The 22,006-nt window shown below is 37.3% G+C and overlaps 2 protein-coding genes across 10 annotated transcripts in view; one reads left to right on the top strand and one right to left on the bottom strand.

Annotated features, from left to right (window-relative positions):
* The window catches only part of TPR (translocated promoter region, nuclear basket protein), a 42,088-nt gene extending 38,081 nt beyond the window's left edge, over window positions 1–4,007 (bottom strand). For 3 of the 4 annotated variants that reach the window (XM_075507808.1, XM_075507810.1, XM_075507812.1), the window contains exons 1-4: window positions 3,818–4,006; window positions 2,008–2,112; window positions 1,457–1,530; window positions 23–119 (exon numbers count right to left, since the gene is read on the bottom strand). In XM_075507808.1, coding sequence (XP_075363923.1) covers window positions 23–119; window positions 1,457–1,530; window positions 2,008–2,112; window positions 3,818–3,968 — 427 coding nt within the window. In that variant the 5' untranslated portion in view covers window positions 3,969–4,006. Of the gene's footprint in view, window positions 1–22; window positions 120–1,456; window positions 1,531–2,007; window positions 2,113–3,817 lie in introns of all 4 variants that reach the window. The other variant, XM_075507811.1, reaches the window with a different exon arrangement.
* Window positions 4,008–4,408: 401 nt separating this feature from the next.
* ODR4 (odr-4 GPCR localization factor homolog) lies at window positions 4,409–21,788 on the top strand. Of its 6 annotated transcripts, none has more exons than XM_075507818.1 (14): window positions 4,409–4,667; window positions 5,481–5,615; window positions 5,956–6,087; window positions 6,477–6,572; window positions 7,712–7,818; window positions 8,545–8,581; window positions 8,703–8,843; window positions 9,480–9,575; window positions 10,103–10,168; window positions 11,524–11,652; window positions 12,339–12,429; window positions 13,878–14,063; window positions 19,259–19,351; window positions 20,555–21,788. In XM_075507818.1, exons 2-14 carry the CDS (start codon window positions 5,517–5,519, stop codon window positions 20,620–20,622), a joined length of 1,341 nt encoding a protein of 446 aa, XP_075363933.1. In that variant the 5' UTR covers window positions 4,409–4,667; window positions 5,481–5,516; the 3' UTR covers window positions 20,623–21,788. The 6 variants fall into 6 exon arrangements, with proteins under 6 accessions (XP_075363933.1, XP_075363932.1, XP_075363931.1 ...); XM_075507817.1 differs by having other exon boundaries at window positions 4,409–4,672; XM_075507816.1 differs by having other exon boundaries at window positions 4,409–4,992.
* Window positions 21,789–22,006: the final 218 nt, after the last annotated feature.

The raw sequence follows: 22,006 nt of genomic DNA, 5'->3' as shown, positions 1-22,006 counted from the left end.
GTTAATATGTTCTTGGCTATACCATTTAAATGTTCAACTTCCTGAGATCGTCTTTCACTTGTTCGAACCAAATCTCTCTTTTCAGCTTCCAGTTCTTCTTTTTCTCTACTTAAATGGCTCTGAAAAAAATTGCAAAAGAGCAATAAAGAAATGTGATCAGCTTTCTATAACAGTTTACAGTCACTATGCTTACCATCACAGCGAAGCATGCTAAACCACAGTAAGGTACCCCAGCCAACTGAAAACTGGGAGTAGAGGCTTTTATAGTAGCCAGCTGAATCAGTCTGAAGTACATAATATGAAAGGATGGCTGCTTCCATTTTTTCTATCATGTTGGGGTATATAATTCAAACAAGTGCAGGTTAATGTACCTCTTTCTTCTAGGGCCTAATAGCCAACACATTTCAATTAATTTTTTTTTTCCTCATAAATCCCTCTGATACTAATGTCCAGCTGGCCCTTTGTGCTTAAATGCAAAATGCCACTATCACGTAAGATTAGACAGCAAAGATGAGAGAAGTATCACACAGCTTTCAAGACCAGCATACTGAACAGGTAGTTTTCATGTCTTAGCTTTTCAATTGGCATAGAGAGGTCCAGACTGCCACAAGGCTCCCTCTGGTTCTAGCTGTACTTGAATGAAGATTAGAATGAAAATTGTTGAACTTAAAGCAGATGAAACAAACTGAAGGCCTAACAGAAATCCAAAACAATGGGAGCGGTTCAAAACTGCATCTAATTTTAATATTCTTTGAAAGACAGCTTTGGCAGTTACAACTTCACTGAAACAGCTTTATTTGGTTAAATAAAAGAGGTAACAGAGTAACCAAGGAATGAACACATGCAAAAAATCAGTATCAAAATGAAATAAAAGTCAATAGTCTTGGATCATATATAGGCTATAGGACTGCCTCTGCCTTCTAAGGTGTCAATACAAACCACTTCAGATCTGTCTTCTTATTGTGGACAAATCAATCTAATAATAATGTTTTCGCTTCCTGCTCCAAAATTAGTGTTCTGCTGTACCAGTCAGGTGAAGTGACTCATCCTGCAACCCCATGACTTTTGAGCATAATGCAAGGTAAACTGTGCCAGAGTGTGGGAAAGGATGGGGGGAAAAACAGAACTCTTCTTGACACCTTTGATTTTTGAGGTTTGGCTTAAAGTCACTCCACAACAGGTTTCAGCTACAATGAAACAATCTATCTAAACTGAAATAAAAGCATCTGCTGTGACATATGTTCACTTGTAATTCAGTTTGCTAAAACACCAGCGTTTACTTAGAAAACACACACAATTTTCCTGTACACATGGCCATACGGACATGTAAACATGTACATCAGTATGTATTTGTACTGATATTGATACAGACCAGTTTGGAAATTGATTGCATTCTTTGCTGCAATGAGACAGGTGAACCAAAGTCTTTCAACTTATTGTCAAGTTCTTCCAGTACCTGAATGGCTGCATTACGATCCTGAGCAGCTTCAAGTTCTTTATTTTTCTCATTCAGTGACTTCAACTGTTCATCTGTTGGATAAGAACAAATAGTAGTGAGGGATCTCAATTGTAACATAATGACAGAATTCACTCTCCAAATGCAATTAAGCCAAAATTTCCCTTAACAACATTAAAAAAAAAAAAAAGAGAGAGAGAGAGAAAGAGAAGAATTCAAGACTTCACTATGGATGGACTAGCTAGTATTGTGGCAAACTAATGCAATCCTTAGAGCAGAGGCATTTATTGTGAAGATCAATACATAATCCACTGTACTACCATTACTACAAAAATCAGAAAGCAAGGGGTTTTTTTTCCATTAGAACAAAATTTCCGTTAAAAAAAAGCCGATGTGAACACAAAAGCAAACATCTCTCTACTTGCAGAAATAACAAATGTGGTTGATGGAGGGATTTTCAACTCCTATTTAAAACTTAAAGCATTTCAGCATAACATTGGACTAAAGAATGAATATCCTGTCCAATCTTAAGAATGTGCAGTTATACTTACGAAGTTTTTTAAGCTCCTCACGGAGAGTTTGACATTCTTGTGTCTCATTTACAAGTCTCTCCTGACTTTGAGCCAGACGCTTTTCTACTTCAAAGTACTGTTGTTCTGCAAAATAACAATGTTATCTCAATTTCACTCAGTAAACATTTCTTCTTCTTTCTCACCTTTATCAAGGATCCTTATTAATGGACATCTTTAGTAAAGAATGGTATTTATAAAGAAAATATCTAAAAATATAAGACTACAGTAGAATTTGAAGAAAAAAGTGATTTTGAAGGCAAAAAGATGCATTTCCACATTGCATTAATATTGTTTAAAATACTTTGTTAGCATGGAAAGTGATATGTTTCCAGAAATGATCCATAAAAGAAGAGCCTAATTAATTTGAATAGTTCTTTACCATTTTTGATGCAGCTACAGAATGTTGTATCAGCACAATTTGCTAAAACACCAGCATCTACTTAGAAAACCCACACAAGTGGGTGTGGTCTCATCAAATTCTTTTACCTGTAGTGTATTTCTATACACATACAGTAAAATCCACACAACCCTAGGTATCAAGAGATTTGATTTAGAAAATTTTTAATGAGCACTTCTTATAATGAACTCTTGTGCTCTATGCTGCATATTATAGCACTAAAAAAATAATTAGATCTAAATTTTGGTTATCTGAAATAGCAACTGTGTCATAGAGCTTAGCTGTAAAATACATAGTAAAAGCAAAACTAATCTCACTCTCAGGCATAGTGGGCTTCTAAGGAAGTACTGAGGGATTTTTATTTATCTTATGCTTCCTATTGTATCTTACAATTTCAAGTAACACTCACTGCCCCTCCAGCCACATATGAGAAGAACGACCCAAAGGAGACTAACCTGCTAAAATCTGTGGGTTACCTTAATTTACACTACACTTTACTAATTTCCTTTAGCAAGATTTTTATTGTGAAAGAGAGAGGAAAGGTGAAAGTAAAGTTTACATCAGAAGTATGTCACCTACCCGATAAATTAACTCATATTCACAACCCTGCCCAGTGCCTACACTCATCTATACTCTTCTCTCATTTCTACTCCAGTTCTCTACTGGTATTATTTTTCTGTGATCAAATCACCTCCAAATCAATATAAAAAAATGTTGATTCTATCAGGAGCATTTTACAGAAAGGTTATGGTCTTCAACATGGAATTTAACAGAAAAAGTATAAACGTAAGGCTATTTGAGAGCAGGGTAAACAAATCATTATTTCTCTTCCACAACAAGGATCAAAGCAGACTGAAACATATCAATGCTTGTTAAAAATCTGATGAAAAGCTGTTCTTTAAGCCCATTTTGAATGCAGTTTTAACCCTGAATAGTCTTTTGTAAAAGAAAAAAAAAATCCTCAGATTCCTTTTGCCAAGCAAAAGTGAGAGAAAAAACCCTAACAGGTCTCAAGTGAAGGGCCCCTTCCCGGGCAGAAGACGCAAACATCCACCTCACAGGCCCCAGGTCACCCCCTAAAAGCGTTTCGAAGACAACAACGACCCGTCAGGCCCAGCCCTACCTCCCGCACTCCTCTCATCAGAGGGGACCACGACATTGCTACTCGCTAAAAGCACGTCGGAGGAAGGGACACTCGGCCCGACCCCAGCCCACCCGTCCGCAGCCGAGCTGCCGGCCCGCTGCCTCTGCCCGAGCACCGGGACGAGCGGATACCGCTCAGCCCCTGGGCAACGCAGCCCTCTCTGCACGGAGCAGCCTGGGGCCTGCCCCGTTCCCGCTGCTCCCTCACTTCCATTCCCGTTCTCCCAGCTTCCCCCTCCCCGGACTCACCGCTGTCCACCTTGAAGCGCTCATGCCTGGCTCGGAGCCCGTCGATCTCGCTCTGCTGATCGGCCAAGAAGCGCTCCAGCTTCCCCTGTACTGGCTTAGGCAGCTTGGAGAGCTCGGCCCGCTCCAGGACCTGCTGCAGTACAGCAGCCATCTTGGAAGCAGCCCAGAGCGCCACTGCGCTTTCCGGCCTAACCGCCACCGGCCGCGACTCGCCCAACGGCGCAGGCGCCACAATGCCGCATGCGTGAGCCGGTGGGCAGGGCCCCGCGGAATCATAGGAAGTGTAGTTTTCCAGGAAGCTGACAGGGCGCCTATAAGCGCTTCCGTTTCCGGCAGAACAACTCTTTCCGCCATGTTGCGTGAGTCTATAACTGCTGTTTGAGGTGTAAAAGCGGCTGAAATCGAGAAGAGAGTCTCGAAGCTCGCCGCGACCCACTCGCCCTTCTAAGGCGTTCTGTGCACCCGGGAGATGCAGGAGGAAGTGTTACTACTTCCGCCACTCATAGCATGATGGCACTAGCGCGGAGCTCTGCCTCTGCGCGCCCTTTTCCCGCGCTCGCGTCTGGGTTGGCGTGCGTCATCCCTCTGTGCCGGGGCGCGAGTGGCGCCTGCTGGTGACGCGCGCATTGGCCACCTCAGTGCACTGCTGAGGCAGCGTCGGGGGCGCTGAGCTGACGGTGGCCGAGCTCGGGGACTCAGTGGTGGCCGCGTCTGTCAGGCTAGTGTGGGGAGCGCTGGGGGTGGCCCGCGGCCTGAGGCGGTGCGGGAGCGACCGCTGAGCTGTGGACCGGGCTCAAGTGCAGGTACAGGCGGATGCAGAGGTGCTTTTGGCCCGGCCGTGTGGGCTGAGGTGAGGTGAGGTGGGTGACAGCCTTCCTCCTCGCCCCGGTCCAGAGCTCCAGCTCCGCCATCCCTGTGCAGCTTTCTTCAGCAGACACCTTTGCGGGGACTTAAGAATGCCCTTTGCTTCCTCACCATGTGCTCTTTGGCTTCAGCGTTTTCATAGTTAATTTTTGTGAAAGTCATGAATGAAGTGCATGCACTCAATGCATGAAGCTGTTTCAAAATAGATCTACATGGAAGGGAGGAATGTCTGTGGCAGTCCTCATGCCCTGGATTCATATGGCTACTGATGGGAGCTTTAAAGATGGCCTTTTGGATAGTCCACAGATGCTGTACGTTGAATGCCTTAGGAATTGGAATGAAAATTGTGCATGGCATTAAGTACAAGCATGGAATTTAGGAAGTCCCTCAAAGAGGGATGTGAATGCAAAAATGCACACTTTTCATTCTGGCCTCTGATGAAACATGATGCAGCAAGAAATTGTTGCTTGGAGAATTGTTGCAAGGAACAGGAAGCAGCAAGCAGCAAGGAATTGTTGCTTTTTCCTAGCATTTGCTTGCATGACTGGCTGTGTCATTTCAGTGGCAGGTATTTAAAATAGTTTTCTTTCAAATAAGGGTCACATGTTTCTTCCTCTAGTATAGAGAGTTATGTTTTTCTTTTAAAGAAACAAACTTGCAGATTGTAAAGCTACTTAACTAACCTTTGTTGACAGATGAAGTATTAATCTATTCAGGATCTTTGTGTGAGACTCTTATTGTCAGGTAACCGGTGTAGTATATATACTTTCTTTGACTTTATACATTATTTGTTTTGTAGGTTGAAACTACAATACTTAGTCTTAAACCTGCAGCAATGGGTAGAACTTACTTTGTTGAGGAAGCTATTGGGCAGTATCTTTCAGACCTCAGCACAAAATTAAAGCCTTATGTCACTGGCCTGTTAATAGGGCAGGTAAGTGTGAAACATTTGAAGTCTGTTCCATTCATTCCTGTTAACAGGGGAAAGCCCCCTTGGCTTTAATCATCTGGGATAAGTCCAGTAACATCACATTGAGTTTGTATAGTGCAGAAGGGTGGTAATATGACCAGAATGGACTTCTGTAAAGGGTTTGCAGTGTGAACCAACTACTTGAGTCTTTTAAAATCGTTTTGTGAAAGATATGACGCAGAAAAGAAATTAAAACCTTGAAGATAAAACATCACTAAACAAGGCTTTAAGGCAAAGGCAAATTCAGGAAGGAATTATTTGCTCAACCTCTTGGTATATTTGCTTATATTGATGTTTTTGAAAGTGTTCCCCACAAAGAGACTACATAATTCGGGCTGTTCGAACACCTCCAAAGGAAGAGCAGAAGGAAGACAACATCAGTCCTTCAAAACTGGCATCCATTGATGAAGAATGGATAACTACACACGCCAGTCAGGTAGCACAGTATGAATTAATGAAGGGGGTGGGAGGAACAGAAAGGAAAGAAGACTTGCAAAAACTATCTTATTGCTTGTGTAATCTCAAGCCTTTTTCTTGAAGTAAAAGAACCTTCCTAGCCATGCTAGGCACAGATATTTTAAACCAAAATATCTGTATTGTTTTCAAAGTTTATGATGAAATAGAGACTTGGTAGGACTGAAGTGAGAAAACTTGCAAGGTGCTGTGTTCCTACATTTCAGAGGAACCCATAAGTGAAAAACAGTCTTGCTTATTTCATTTCTGCTCTTGATGCATACTTGTCTCATTAGAAATTTTTGATATATCAAGCTACATGGTTGCTAGATCTCTGCTTCCTATTAATACATGTTCATTTCTTTTTTTAAGGTTTCTAGAATGCTTCCTGGAGGCTTATTAGTGCTTGGTGTATTTATTATTGCAACTCCAGAAATGTCAAAAGACAGTCAAAATGCTTTGCGCAAGGTAAGTATAATTCCTGGTGGAAAGACAGGAATATCTTTAGGTGTGTAGCTGAATAATTTTCTATCGTCTTGAGTATATATGGTTGTTTTGTTGCTTGCTTTCTAAAAGCACAAATGTTCTCCTTTGATGTATGGTTTTGAGACTGAAACCTCAGAAATTGCTGTCCTGTGGAATTGTACCACAGCTTGTATTTGCTAACTTTCTGTTTCTTGTGATGTTTGTTACTGCAATAGTAAATCTTACTGCATTTACTGAAAGTGGACATTCTAGCTTAAGAAAAACATCTTCAGGGTTTATATTAAGCTAAATCCTTGTGACGCAATTGTTGGTAGTGGTAGCATGTTAGCCTTTTTTTGTCTGAATGAATTGTTCAGATTAGAGATGTTTACAATAATGAAAGATCTATAGTTCTGATTCCTTTAAAAGGAATATCTTGTATAGAACTAGTGATATTTGACTTAGGGGTGTGCTGTTATATTTAAAAACTACTTAGAACAATCTACTCTCTGATAGACTTGGAATACATTTTTATTACAGTATTGAGGCATCTAGTGCCACATTTAGTTTCTGTTCTGTAGATGTAAGTTCATTTTATTGTTTTCATAAGGGAAGCATGATAAGCAATTTAAACATGAGTAGGTTTTGAAGCCTAAGGTCCAAGATTCAGTTTTGGCAATGCAATGCAACTGCATCTCAGTTGTGATTACTGAAACTAGTAGCCAGAAACAAAGGTGAGCTGTGTCCAGGTGATCAGTGATTCCTGAATTAAAATTTCGTTTTTTGAATTAGTAGCTATTTTGCACAGCTCTCTTTCCAGATCCTCAACTGATAGGCATAAAGCTGTAATATTTTTGTAGGGAGAAAGGCAAACAGGTTGAATATGTGAATGTGTGTTTCTTGATTCAGCTTATAAGGAAGCTGAATTAAGATTTCACAAGCAACTTTCGCTTTGGAGTAGTTGCCTATGAATCTTTGTTGAATGTTCTTTTAATGTGACATTTTGGTGACATAAGCTATATTTTCTGTTTATGCATAATTATGATATCACTTGGGCTTAGAACTTTAGTGCAAGACTATTTTCCAGAAATTATAATGCATTATTTTTGTGGAAAAATCCATAATACTTTTTTCATCTTTAGCTAATCTTCTCAGTGGAAAAGTCCTTGACTAAAAGAAGGCTCTGGAAACCTTCTGAGGAAGAGGTCTCGGACAGAGCAGCTCTTCAGATTTGTTCTGCTACAAAGAAGTATCCTTTATGAGCAAGCTTTATTGCTTGAGACTGCTACCCCCAACCTTGTTTCTGTAGTTATTTCTGAATAAATGATAAACTGGGAGGGGAAAGTTTTTGAGTTCAGCAAGGCATAGATCACTGAATTGAAATCATGGAGTTTTCTGGTTAGCCATGAGTAAGACTATTGACCCTCTTATCCTTGCAAAATTTCCATCACTTCTTAGTGTTAAGGTTAGGTGTGTGGTGGCATCAAATTATGCCTTCCCCAGTCAGTTTTGATTTGCATAAATTGAGGAAAACATCTAAAATACTGTATAGCTTCTTGAGCTTGCTGTTACCAATGGTACGTACATGGAAGTGGGGAAGTAGTGGGCACATGGGATCTGGACTAGTGCTGCAGAAGAATGCTGGGTCTGTTGATAATGAGATAATACAAGGAGAGAAAGCAAGGTTTTTTCTTAGCAGGGTGGGGGAGACAAGGACAAATTGTAAATTGGTGTATTGGTGGTTCTCCCTGTGAATACCTATTGATCTTAATATATTTGTAAGAGATGGGACAGCATCACTATGATAGTTGGAGTTTACAGTCAAATGTTTTTCCACTTTCTTACACTACTGAAAGTTGAGAACTTTCTTTAAAGCATAATTTAGCTCAACAAGGAAGTAAAGGACAAAGTAATTGCAAATTATTCTTATTCATGTTTTTGCTTTCCACTGGTCCTTTTTCTTTAAGTAGCAAAGGGTAGTTTGCCGAACCTATGATGTACAAGATCCAAAGGTGAGCTCATCATCCTGTGTGTCATATACAGCTTTTAATGCATGACAAGTAATGTTTCAAAAAAATCTCTGAGTTATACAGTGTTTTGTGTAGATGCTTTATTGCTTATTTCTGCTCTTAGAGTTCAGCTAAACCAGCAGATTGGAAATATCAGTGTGCTCTGTCTGCTTCCTGGTTAGCTTTGGACTGCACAGTAAATGTTAATATTCACATCCCACTTCTTGCTACTTCACCAAACCATGACTTGGAGAAGTATACCAAGGTAACTAACTGGCTGCACCAGTTTTGTAGTTGGTCTCTACACTACTTTTTCTGTTGAAAATTAAATGAGAGTGAAAGATTTGAGTAATGTGAGTAGAGGAGTAGGAGTAGTCAGCAGAGAATGTTTGGCAGTTATTCCTCTTTTAAATGTAATTTGAAGTCACTCTGAAGCATTCATAGTATAAAAAATGCGGATAGCTTTTCTTCTGCTGTGCTTAGCGTTGACAGTTTCCTTTGCTCAAAATTATTTAGCAAGTGTCATGATTGTTCCAACTAAAGTCTCTTCTGCTTCAACTAGTAAAGGTTACATCCAATTGGAACAGGGGTATGGGGTACTTTTAATATGAATTTACTTTCAATAGGCTGCATTCCTCTCTACAAAAATAAAATCCCTGGGGTAGCACTTAAATATTTTGAAATGCTTGTTTCTTAATATTTCAGATATATTCTGAATATGTTGATTTTAAGATTTAGCTTTGGAAAAACATATAGACAGGTTTTTCAGAGACTCTAAAACTCTCTCGGAGTGACTGTTGAAACATGTATTTCTATAATTTTCAGCATGATAACTGTCCAACTCTTTTAGTGAAATTCTCTTTCCTCTTATGAGATTTCTGTGTTTTCACTTTTTTTAAAGAATGGATTAAATCGATGGTCAAAACAGATAGAAAACAGTGTTTTCCTGATCAATGGACAAGTTAAAGATGATGATATAGAACTACTGGAAGGGCAGGTGAGTACCGAACAACAAGGAATTGAATTCTAATAGATGTGTAGTTAGAAGCTCCAGTGTGATAAAGCATTGACTGAGATGTCTTCTGTACATTTGTTGATCTAATTGGCCTATTTCAAGTAACTAATAACGCAGGACTGTTTCATTATGTATTTATTATGTATCCCATCTTCATTGCTGCAAATTGCCTCTTCTTCCTCTGGCAATGCAAACACAATAATTATATGTGAAGTCTGACTAAAAAATTTTCTATATGCTGTCTCATTAAAGAACCTGAGTAAGGTGTGAATGTAGGTGATGAGATTTTGAAGACCTAAATGTTTAACAAAGAGTGGGAACACATTGTTTGGCTGATGCATTCATCTCTCCTTTTAGTTTTGTAATTATATTCTCATGGCTGTTTTCTGTGTGCCATTTTTCTCTCTTAAAAGCTATAAACTAGGGTACATTTTATACCATAGTGAGGAGATTTTGATTTGGGGAGATTTTTTTCCTGTTTCATGACACAAAGAATTTTTTTCCCTCAGAAAAAGTTAAGAGGAAATACTCAATCCAGCACTCAGTTTTCTGATGTCAAGGTTCTGACACAGCTGGTAAGTATTCAGTGGTTTGTAAAGTATAACCTCTGCTATCTTATAGAATAAAAAATAAAAGAACATTCTGAATTATTGTCTAGAAATCCAGCTTACTTCATGCTAAGACTTTTTATTCCCCCATGGATATTGACTGTGAAACTGTGGACAGATCTGCATATTTTGTGTCTTTGGAAATTCTCATGCTGTGATAACCACGTTGTCTAAGAATTGCACAGTACAGCTGCAAGGAAAATTTGAAAAACTGGTTACAGAAATAAGTCCAGCAAACTTATTCATTTGATAGTAGGATACCTGTACATACCTGCATACATTGATTTTAAGGTGACTTTGCATCGTTCTGAAGTTCAGAATCACCCCCATGCTTCTGCCTGCCATGGCTAGCTATTTACTTGAATGCTTTTGTCAGAAGCTCAGCCACTAGTTTTGGATTAAGGTACAGATCCTGTGAGCTGAATCATAATCTGCAGCTGTTGGGTCTGTGTCAGGAGTTTACCAGAGTTTATGCTGACTTGAACCCTGAATTAGGTGCCCAAATCTAGGTCCTAAAGTCCAAATGTGTCCAGGCATTGTTTTGTAGGCTTCTTGCACAGCACAGGCCATCCTGTTTTGTCAGGTAGTTCCTGGTTTCTCTAAAGTTATGCTTAGCAAAACTTTTAGAAATGTATAAAATGCCATTTTAAAGACTTGATGAGTATCTCGGCTTCTTTTGTTGTTACATTGTTCTAATGGTTAATTGCCAAAGAAAGGAAAGCTTTTATTTTGGCAGAAGTAGTTTATGCAGTTCATGTGGAAGTTGCGCATCCTCATGTTTCCAGGTGTTGTCTTAGAGTGCTTCATGCAGGACACTCCTTGTTTTGGTAATTAGGGCAAGTATTTCTAGGCAACAGTTTGGTACAGTTTTAAATGTGACCACGTTTATAATTTAGTACTGGCTGATGGGATGACTCTCAGGATACCATAGGTTATGCTTACTATATAGTAAACATAAAAACTTCGTAGTTTAAAAAAATAATCTTAAAAAGGTTTCTAGATTGCAATACTAATATTAGCCACAAGCCACTTGCCTGAAAAGTTTTGGAAATCTTATAGACACAAATCTTATAGACACAAATATTTAAATCGCAAGAAATGGAATGTCTGGAAAAGTAAATACATGTTACGTAACGGAAAAGGAGAGAGATTCTCAGTCTTAACTAACAAAACAAAAAAACCTTAGAGAGAGAAATTATGAGGGAAAGCAGGTTATATGAAAACATCTTAAGGTATGCTATTAATTTCCTAGTTCTGTTTTTTATTACTTATGCTGCAAGGCCTTGATAACAAGATAAAACTGAAACATGTTTATTTCTCAGTCCCAGGGTTCAAGTCATAGATCAACAGCTACAGTCCAGGTCTGCAGTGCTTCCATAAATCTCAAAGGTGCTGTGAAATGCAGAGCCTACATACATAACAACAAACCAAAAGTTAAAGAAGCTATTCAGGTAGTAAAAAGGTTGTCAGTTCATCAGAAATGTTTTTTCTGAAATACATAAGATTTGTCATACTGATTTTTCTTTGCCAAAATGACATGGTCTAAACTGGGGTCAAAATGTTCATCCTCTTAAACATAATGGATTGTTTTAGAAACCATCTGTGTGCATGTGTGATGGATTCAGTTCCCTTTTTACTTTTAGTAGGTTATGTCTTCTGTTGCTAAGGCTGTTCTCTGATGAATCTTTGCAGAAATTGTCAAAGTGATTAGGCTGTGACAAATTTTCTTAAAATTGAGAAAAAGTAACAGACTATATTTTTGTATGTGTCGTGGGAAAATACAGATTTATTTGTTCAGTGATCATTTTTTTTTCCTTGCTGAGTCAATGCCTTGTGATTATTTTTGTTTATTTTTAATAGTGATGTCTAGAAGTTGTCAGTTCTTATTCTAACAATACTAAAATTTTCCTCAGCTTTTCATTTTTGTTTTGTTGTTTTCTTTTTTGATTTTAATTCTTTTGACGTTAGCTTCATTTTATTGGACTTTTTTTAATTCTCTTTAGAGTTTTGATTTTCTGGAAAAACTATTCTTTCAACAGGGGTTAAACCTATGAAGGACTTCTTTTGTTGTTTCTTACTAGTCAAAAGCTTTGCAAATGGCTTTTATATTACTGATGTTTTTGCTTTGTCCTTGCAGGCTTTGAAAAGAGACATAATAAATACATTGAGTGATCGTTGTGAAATACTATTTGAAGATCTCATTATAAATGAAGGACCTCACAAAAAAAGTAGGAATTCAAAGAAAAAACAGCTTACATCTGCAGTGAATTTTGGTTCTTGTAGAAAATTCTGCTGGTGTAGTGATGTTCCAGTATGGTTAGAGCAGAATAAAAAGCAAATGGCACAATTTCTGTTTGGCAGCCTTGACTTTTTCTCTTGTTTCTTTTCTTTTTTTTTTTCCCTTTTTTTTTTTTTTTTAAATCACTCTATGGTATTCGTATTAATAGTGAATATGCTAAAACTTAATAGGATTCACAGAACCAGCTGGACGTGGCCTTCCCTGTTCTTATATCACCTATGTTACAAATGCTAGTGGACGTGAGCTCTGAAGTTCAATAGTTCATCTCCATTAAATTAAATATGGTATTGTATGTGGTGATTATGATGTGAAGAAGTATCCTGACTTTTTTGTTAAGTAACTATACAAATATATCATCTGTGTTGTCTCTGCTCCCTGAACTTACTTCTCTTAATCAAATACCATTTTACAAGCTTTGTGTCATTTAAAGAAGTAGGTCTTATTTCAGCACCATGAATAATTGCATTAGGTTGAATTTAACAGAGCACCATGCAGAGGCCAGAACACAATGCAAATTGATCTAATGAAAATAAAACTTCCTATCATGATTATATTAAAAACTAAGGGGGAATATACTGAGACTAGATCCCCTAGCTCATGCTGGGTGATTGTTTAAACTTCTTTGGGTCAGTGCAATGGTATCAAGTTATTTTCTTGTTGTTGTGTTGGTTTTGTTGTTTTTTTTAAAACCAAATGTTATTAGTTAATTGAAAGATCAATTTGAAGATCTTATATAAAGGGAAGCCTTTTAAAAGATACTGTCTTTGGTAGTGATTTTAGAAAAAATAGAAGAGAAATGGAAATGGGTTGACTGTGTAAGGAAAACCAATTCATCTTCAGAACTACCATTTATTTTAGGATAATGTGGTTCGTTTTTGTGGTAGCCAACTTCATCCAACCTGCATCATTTAAAGTTGTTTTCCATTGCATGCAGTTTTCGGTTTCCTCTTTAGGTGGCACCCGTACTTTATGGCTTTAAGTATGGCATAAAGCAGCCAAGCGTTTGCAATCCTTTGTGGTGTTGAAATCATATGCTGTTCTGTGTACGTTCTTATCTGCAGTCTTTCCCAGAGTTCTTCTGCTAGTCATTCTAAACATGAAAAAAGGTCTGTGTAACATTTTATGGTCTGTTTTGGAGGTTTCTCAGGTATTTCTGGAGAGACTAATTTAAGAATATAAATCAGTGTAATAGCAGCCAAAATGTTTGTAAAACAGTAACAACTAAAAAAGCCATGCCTGAAACTAGGATTTTTACATGGGAAACCTTGAGCAGTTCTTTTGCAATAGCTTTATCTTATGGTGAGAGATTAATGAGGAATTTTATCATAACTGGCAAGGCTTTTGTTTAGATGGTACTTTTTCCCCCTTTTCTTTTAGATTTTGAGAGGGAATATCACGTCTTACCTCAAAGACTGTTTGTCCCTGTTGCTGGATCCAGTGTAATGCTCAGTGATTATAAGTTCGGTGATGAGGCCGCTGGAGAAATTCAGGAACGTTTTGTTGAGATGTTGGATCAATCTGTGCAAGCTGAAGATATCCATATAGCAGAGGAAATTAACACAGGTAAATACAGTATCTGAGAACTAGGATAGACTGCATCACGGATTACGAAAATGTTGACTAATGGCATAGAACAGTGTTATCTAGATATGGGTATGCTTAAAGTTGGCTTACTTCATATCAAGCTCTAAGGGTTTATATCAATCTAATTACAGTTTAAATATATGTGTGAAAAGTGGTAAGGGTTCTTGTAGTGTTTGTATTTGACTTGTAACAGACCTCTCTCTCATCTCTCAAGTATTTTGCTCTTTCACTGCATTATCTGTGCAAGCATAGTTGCAGCTCATGAACTACAGTTCAGTTGAACAAGATTTGCATACATTACTCTGCACGTGAATTAAGGATGATCCTATATTGGCAAATAAACTGTAATAAAAACCTGTAAAGCTTTATATTCTGGTTACTTTTTCAGTAGTTCAACTTTGCTGGTTTAAGAGCTGAGTAGTTCTCATATTACTTAGAATAAGTTAGAATAAGAAGTTGAGAGCTTTGGTCAAATGTACTGTTTTCTCACTAAATATTCAAAAATACATATATAGTCTAATGTGTTTTTCAGGAAGTTCTCATGCTAGAACCTGACTCTTTCAAAAATACAAAGTACCTTTCTTTGTTCTGAGCGTTTTCATTTATGCATCAAATGCAGTACCCAAAACTGAAGTTTTGTGTTTCACCCGGAATGGAAAGAAAATTGAGAGCTTTTCATTTTCTACTGAATGTCTTATAAGTTTATGACCTCTTTATGAGACTGTTATATTCCTTTTAATACAGATATTTTGCTATAATGTAGTTACTGACTTTCTTTTTCTGAATATTTCTGGTTTATGTTGTTTCCTATTGTTGTTTTGGGTTTAATTTTTTTTCCCCCCCATACGGCTTTGATTTCAACGTAGGAGTCAAATCTGTAGTTGAAATGCATCTAATAATACTTCCTGTGATCTTATGGAAGAAATTTCTTTTCTTCCCTGTTTTCCCCCATCAATGTGAATACGAGCTACAGGTTACAGTTTTATAATTGGAATTTTAAAAAACATAACACTAGTTCTCAGATAAGAACTTTGGACACTTTTTGATGTTGGTATCTAGGGACAAAAAATGGAAAACCTAGCCACAAGCTTGCTGTGTAGGTTGAACTGTGACTACTGATATTCTACTTGACCTACTTGTTTACTTGGAGGATTTTTTGAGTTTCTTAATTTCAGAGCTAACCATAAATTCTTACCTCTTTCTAAATTAATCAGTTTTCCTGGGCTTTAACTAAACCTGTTAGCAGTGAATCTGACTCATTATCTTGAGAAGTAAAAGATGTATACAGCTCAAGAACCTCAAGAAAAACAGGAAAGCCAGTAAAAATCTCTCTTGCATTATAAGAGTAAGTTTAATAATCTTAAAGCTAATTATTACTGAGCTTTGAGAAATTAGTGTAGCTTAGGGAAGCAAATTAATATTGTTGTAGCAGTGGAGGTAGGCGTGGGAGGGAGAGAGGAGATGATTCAGTTGAGCTTTATTGCTTATGTAAGGATGTATGATCTGGAGGTAGGAAGAAAGCACGATTAGACTAACAGCAATGCATCACAAAGATTTGATACCATTAATATAGATTTGATGCCATTAATACATGTAAAACTATGCCCAGGTAGCTCACAAAAATGAGTTTCTGTGTTCTTGTATCTTGCTGGTCATAGAGTTAGCTGTGTGGGATTTACTTTCTTTTTTTAAAAAAAATGTAAATTAAGTGCATAGCAGAGGAAAGGGAAAAATATACAAAGAGGATTTTGGAAAAAAACTGAGACTGGCCTTGTCCCAGTGAACACCATGAAGTTTGTCCGTAGAATGGGTTCTGTTAATAGCAATGATAATAATAATGCTTGAACAGCACAATGCTGTTTGATTGTGATAATTATTGTTATGGCATTATTAACTTGTGGTTTGTTAAAATCACAAGTTCTTTATACACTTTTATTAACGCCAGGAAGGCCGTTTTAGAAATTAGACCTGTTAACTGTGTAAGAAGACTGTTCTGCATTGTAAGAAAAAGCATTAATTTTGCAATTTGATTTTTATTGGTACTTTGGTATGAAGTGTGTAAGTATTGCTGTAAACATGTTTTTGTGTCATAATGAGGGTTTGAGGTTTCCCCTGTGTCATTCCAATTGGGTAGCATTTGTTGTTTCTCAAAGCTTAGCACTATCTTTATTAATAATATTCAATATTTGGTAATGGTATAAAAATTGGTTTGTAGTGAATTTTGACATCAGCCTTTCTGTTTGTATCAAAATTCCTGTGGTCTTAGGCACCAACCTTGAATTAACTGGAAATGCTATCCATAGTGAAGTTCTGGGGGAAGTTTGCTGACAAAAAGAATTGTTTAAAATTCAAGAACATGAGCAGGCTTTTCAAATAATTTCTTTTTTTTGTTGCTCTTTAAAATATGCACTTGAGAAGAAGAGAATCTAATCAGTATAGCCAAAAGATTTATTTTTAAGCAGCTTCTAGTCAAAACATATGAAATAAAGGTTTTTTGAGAAGATCAGTTTTATGTGCTTGCTTAGTACGGCCTCTGCTGCTGTCTCCTACAGTTTAATTCTCTTGATTCCTTGTATGCTCTCCAGTGAGGTCACTACTGGGTCATGCTTTAAAATTGTTACGTGGAAAATAGAAAATAAAAACTGACCTATTTATAATTGAAAGGTATAAATAGCTCTAACACTGTAGTTTCAAGGTGCTTTAATGCAAGCAATTGAAAGCTCTGCATTTATCATTGACTTTACTAAATCCCTGCTACTCCTTGGTGCAGGGAGTGGTGGTGGTGTGTTAAATACCCTAAGTGGATAAACATAAATAAGACTTCAGTAATGGTAATCACTTCCCCATCTTTGTTAGCAAACTGAAGAATTAATGAAGAATTAAGGATTCATATAATTGGTAATAGAAAGCATCTGCTTTTGAAAACTCTTTGTGTGATTTATACTACAGCTGCTTCAAATGCAAGTCTTCCATAACATAATGGCATAAATGCCTTTGGTAACTAAATAGCTCAAGGGTGCTACTTTATTTTTTCTTGTTTCCTCTTTCTCCCCCCCCCGCCCCGAGCAAGTGAGTATTGCTGCCTTGATGTGCAGCTTCAAAAGTTACCTTCAGAAAAGTGCAGCAGTTCTTATGAAGGTACAAAGAAACATAAAGTTAGAGGGCAAAAACTATCCTACTTGCTCATCAAAACTAAAGCAGAAAGAAACCTGCTGGATCTAGACTTCAAAAGTGACCCGAGAAATGCAGTCAGCTTCTCTAAAAGTGATATGTTATTTTAGGGAATTGAAAACTATACATAGTTTGGAGAGAATGTAGTGCTCTTACTGTGCTAGTTAAGGTACTTCCTTAAAAACCTATCTTGCAACAATTCATAATTCATTTACTCTAGTTGAAGATTTCTGCTCATATTTTAGGCAGATGAGGGTGTGTTTTCCTTTGCACGGAAAAAATAATGATGAAACTACAGTGTCATTGTGGACCAGTAGGCTTCAGAAATATGTGATAATTTCTCTTCAAAAAATCACCCCTTGCATTGAAATGTTGTGTCCTTATTTTTATTTTACATGTATGTGCAGCTTCCAGAGAGATCTCAAAGCAATGTTTATGCTTAATGTATACATATGTATGTGTGTATATCTATTTATCTTGCTATCCTGTTAAGTTTCATATTGGACAGTTATTAATTGCTTTGCTGTAGTACATCCTATACAAAGTCAGTGGGTTCAGGTATAAAAATGGCTTAAAGGCAGGTCCTAAATGTCTAGTTTCAGTGCTTTTGTGTAACAACAGATCCTGTGCAAGTTTGGCTTAAGAAGGTTTTGAAGACAATCGTGCATGTGACTCATCTGATGACAGAAACAACCTTTCTGATCACACATCTAGATTATACATTTCCCCCATAGATAATTATATGATAGAGAGAGCACTTTTCCATGAATCATTTTCATATGAATCATACAAGGGATGTGCTTCATTACTCAACTTATAATTTGTAATTTATAGGTGATTGACAACCCCGCTCTGGAAATGGGAGATCTGTTTTTATTTAGATTAGTATTCCATGGACTGCTAAAACTTGGTATCTGGTACTGCTGTGGGGTTTTGTTCTTCATCTTCTGAACAAGAACAATCTGTTAGTCTTTGTTCTTATCTCAGCATGCCCATTCTGTTCTTTCTGAAGACATCCAGGTCTCCCTGCAATAGCACAAACACTTTCTCTTACTGTTTACTTGTCCAGAAGATGCCTGCAATAGTAGTTACTGAATTGAAATCAGAACTTTTGACAAGCGATGCCTTAGCAAACTATCCTGGGAACAGGAATGCAAATTGAAAACCTTTGTCCCACCACTATCAAGTAGCCTTATCACTGAACTGCATAGTCCAAAGCAAGCTTGCCCTGTGTGGGACAAATTAACGAGTTCAGCTACAGGACTGAAGATTAATCCCCTTCATTCTCTCCTCCCCCTCTATATCCAACAAGCTGGATATAGCCAAATGATTAGGGAAGTCTTTGGAAAGGAAACAGGTAGGGGTTTAAATCCCATCAGTCTGTAAACACAGTCAAGCTCTCACATCCTGGCTGAGCAGTCTAAGGATTTAGTAATTGTTCCAAAGGGGAATGTGTCCTCTATGCCTGCTCTGAAAGTGTATTTTTAGGGGATGTTCAAAAAGGAATTTCTGTGCTTTGAAAAAAAGCATTTATAGCTGTTGGGTAGGGAAATGATGATGGGCTCACTCTTCTAGTGGCAGTGGGTTTTGCATGTTGCCTGAACTCTGGACAAATGGCTCTGAAGGGAAAACTGATCTTGGAAGGTAGTTAATGATTCATTTTGGTGGTTCCATCTCAGAGTAGTCAAATTCTCCCCAGGTTATGTAAAGGGGGTTGGATATGTTACTCTGGAAGCAGGGTGTGGAAAATTAGTTTCGGAAGAGGAACTCCTTCCCAAATGTATTTTTTCTCTTTATGTTTAATCTTCCAGCCATATAGAATAGTTTAGTACTATGCTGTTACTACTGTACCATTTCTACTGCAATAAACTGGTGTTTTTTCTACCATAAATGTACTTTATAAAGTTGATGTGAAGTTCTTGGCCTTTTGCATTAATTCAACTGTAAAACATAATTGTTAGCTTTTCACCTGGTATTTACTTCTTCACTTGATTTCCATGCAGTTAATATTTGTCCAGTTACTGACAACATGGATAACACACGACAGAAACAACTGACAAAAGCAACATTGCTGTTGAAACTTCAACAAAATATGGGTACGTTACTGCCCTGATTTTGCTATGGCAATCCAGAAACTATAATGGGCTCTTTCAGTACTGTTAGCTTCCACAGCATTATTAATTAACTGGTGAGATTAATACAATACTTTTCTAAAATGAGTCCCCATTTCAGTGTTGTAGGTGCAGGGTATTTCTGGGGAAGAAAGAACCACAGCCCTCTGTTGGAACAAAACCAGTGTTTCATTCATTCAGCCTACAAGTCAATACAAAAGGCTCATGTCGTTTTATTTCTTTTTTGGAGAGCCAGCGCTTCTATAGTTACATACTTTAAAAAAAATAACACAGTTGAATTGCTTTGTCAAGTAGGCATCCATAAATCAGCTAGTGACTCATCTTCTTCTGAAGCTGACAAGTACATATGGGCTTGGGTGTTAAGTGTCAGCCTCAGTAATTCAGGGAACACTAGACACAGAACTCTTCTTTCAAATACAGCTTCTCCATGATAATTCTTTGTCCAGCTCTCATATATCTGCACTTAGTACTGTTCTCTTTGCTGTGAGTTTTGACTGTCTCTTCATATTAATATACATTTACGCTTTAGTCAACAAAACAGTAACTTTTGTTTTCTATTAATTCTTAGAAAATAGAACATTACTACTCTTTAATCTTCCAGTTACAGCAGTAAATATGTGTTTGCTTTGGATGTAAACATGTTTTCCCTTGAATCATCATTCAGATATTTTGGGGTTTTTTTGTGTGTCGTCTTCTCAACTGCATCAGTAACAAGCATGTTAATCAAGAGGAAAATGACTGTTGTGCTACAAAGACACTTACAGAGTAGATGTAGTGCCACACAGAAAAGAAAAAACTTAATAGCTTTTGTTTCTTAAAGCTTAAAATTTTTGTTATTTTTCATAGTCTGATTCCTAGAATTAGGCAGTAGTGCAGAGTCAGTGCATTATTTTATGGACCAGGACATGGCTAAGGTACTACAGAAGTATGCAATGAACTGGATTGCTGGAAGGATCCTGCTCTGATTAGAAATAGAACTTTTATAATGAATTATCTGATATCATAGCTTTAGATTTAGGCTTAGCAGTAGTAGATAGTTTTTAGGGTGGCTCTTATTGTTTCTCCTTCTGCTTGTCATTCACCTTTGACCCTGCCCTCCACGCTGTAGCTGCTGCTGACTGTGCTGCCCTTGCCACTCACTGAATGCATTTTCCTTTGTTATTTTAGGTGTGGTAATAGCAGCTGCTGTTGCAGTCTTTGCATCGATCTTCTCTTTCAATTACTTCAGTGATTAAATTCAAGCAACCGGAGCTTCATGGAAGTATTGGCGAGTTACAAGATGGAAACATCTGAGTTTAATATGTTGAGAATTGTTGTCTAAATATCACCAGTTAGATGTGCAATATAAATTGTAATGATAGGTTGAGTTACCTTGTTCCAGCATGCACTTACTGTATCAAGTAGAATCATGCAGTTACAATATAAGGTAGAAGGTGAATCAAGTTTACAAGAAACTAACCCTGTCACCCTGTATAAATGAATGATAGTATTATTTTCTAGAAAGATCCCTTAAACAAATGTAGAACCTTAATTTTCTTCCTACTTGCTGTTTTAATACAAATTGCTACTACTGGTGTTTTTCAGGGTATTGGTAAGACTAGCATAGTTACCTGGTATGACAATTCTTGCTTTAAGGGTTCCTTTGCTAAGAGAAATCTCATTTCATTAAAGTTAGTTGGGGAAAAATTAGATTTAATGAAGCCAACATTTCACCATATGCATTGTTTTAGGTAATATTGGTTAACTAGCATAATAGGTACACAGATCGTTTTTAGTAGTTTCAAGACTAGACCAATTCAGCATGTAAATACCTTAGTTCAAGACCTTCAGAACTCAGAAATCAGTAAAATGCATAGAAATTTTGAAATGTGTATATGTTGCCTTTTACTCAGTGACTCTTGAGGATTTCTCTATCCAGCTCTGATTCAATCATTGTTCTCTTGGAATGTTAACTATGTCAGCAACAGCTACATCTAGGCAGCCCTTGTGGATTATCTTGTAGATACATGCAAGTTGTTAAAATTGTTTGTGAATCAGGATTTTTAGACTATAAACAGATAGCTTTCCATTATGAGATATTCTCCTGGGTGTGTTAGGCGATAACGTTACTGTTTACTTGCCATGAGGAGAGCAGAAGGAGGGAAGAATTCTAGTAAGGTTAATAGAGGTAATTTGTATATGAAATGTGATGTTTACTTGGATCAGAACTACAATAGAAAAGAATTCCAGATTTGAGGGCATTTTGATATCACTGAAAATTTATTTTTTGTATAAAGGCACTGGCACATTAAGAAAAAAATATAAACACTTTGGTTCTAAAGCATAATAAAGGGTGTACTGGGATACTTTTAATAAAAGGCAGATACTTTTAATAAAAGGCAACTATGAAAAAGATGTCTTACTATTGCCTCATCTGTGTATTTTGTTTTTACATGTTTGGAAAAAGATCTGCTTTTAGTCTTGTAACTATATTTTGGAACACAGTGTTGAGCTTTTGTGCTCAGTATTGCTCAAGTAGGGGTCCTCAGAGGAAAGTGAATGTTGTAATGGAGGCACTGTTTTCAGCTGCTGCATGCTTTAGAGATGCATGTTATTCTGTGCAAATGGGTGGAATCAACA

Source organism: Mycteria americana, chromosome 7, assembly GCF_035582795.1.
Source record: "Mycteria americana isolate JAX WOST 10 ecotype Jacksonville Zoo and Gardens chromosome 7, USCA_MyAme_1.0, whole genome shotgun sequence".
Lineage (NCBI taxonomy): Eukaryota > Metazoa > Chordata > Aves > Ciconiiformes > Ciconiidae > Mycteria > Mycteria americana.
This window is presented reverse-complemented; position numbering and strand designations above follow the sequence as displayed.

Bases quoted from the DNA above. Each gene is read 5' to 3' on its own strand.
- ODR4 (XM_075507818.1), top strand. From the start codon at position 5,517: ATGGGTAGAACTTACTTTGTTGAGGAAGCTATTGGGCAGTATCTTTCA. The intron at 8,844-9,479 runs GTAACTAACTGG...CTTTTTTTAAAG, and splicing joins ACTTGGAGAAGTATACCAAG to AATGGATTAAATCGATGGTC. The intron at 12,430-13,877 runs GTAGGAATTCAA...CTTTTCTTTTAG, and splicing joins TGAAGGACCTCACAAAAAAA to ATTTTGAGAGGGAATATCAC.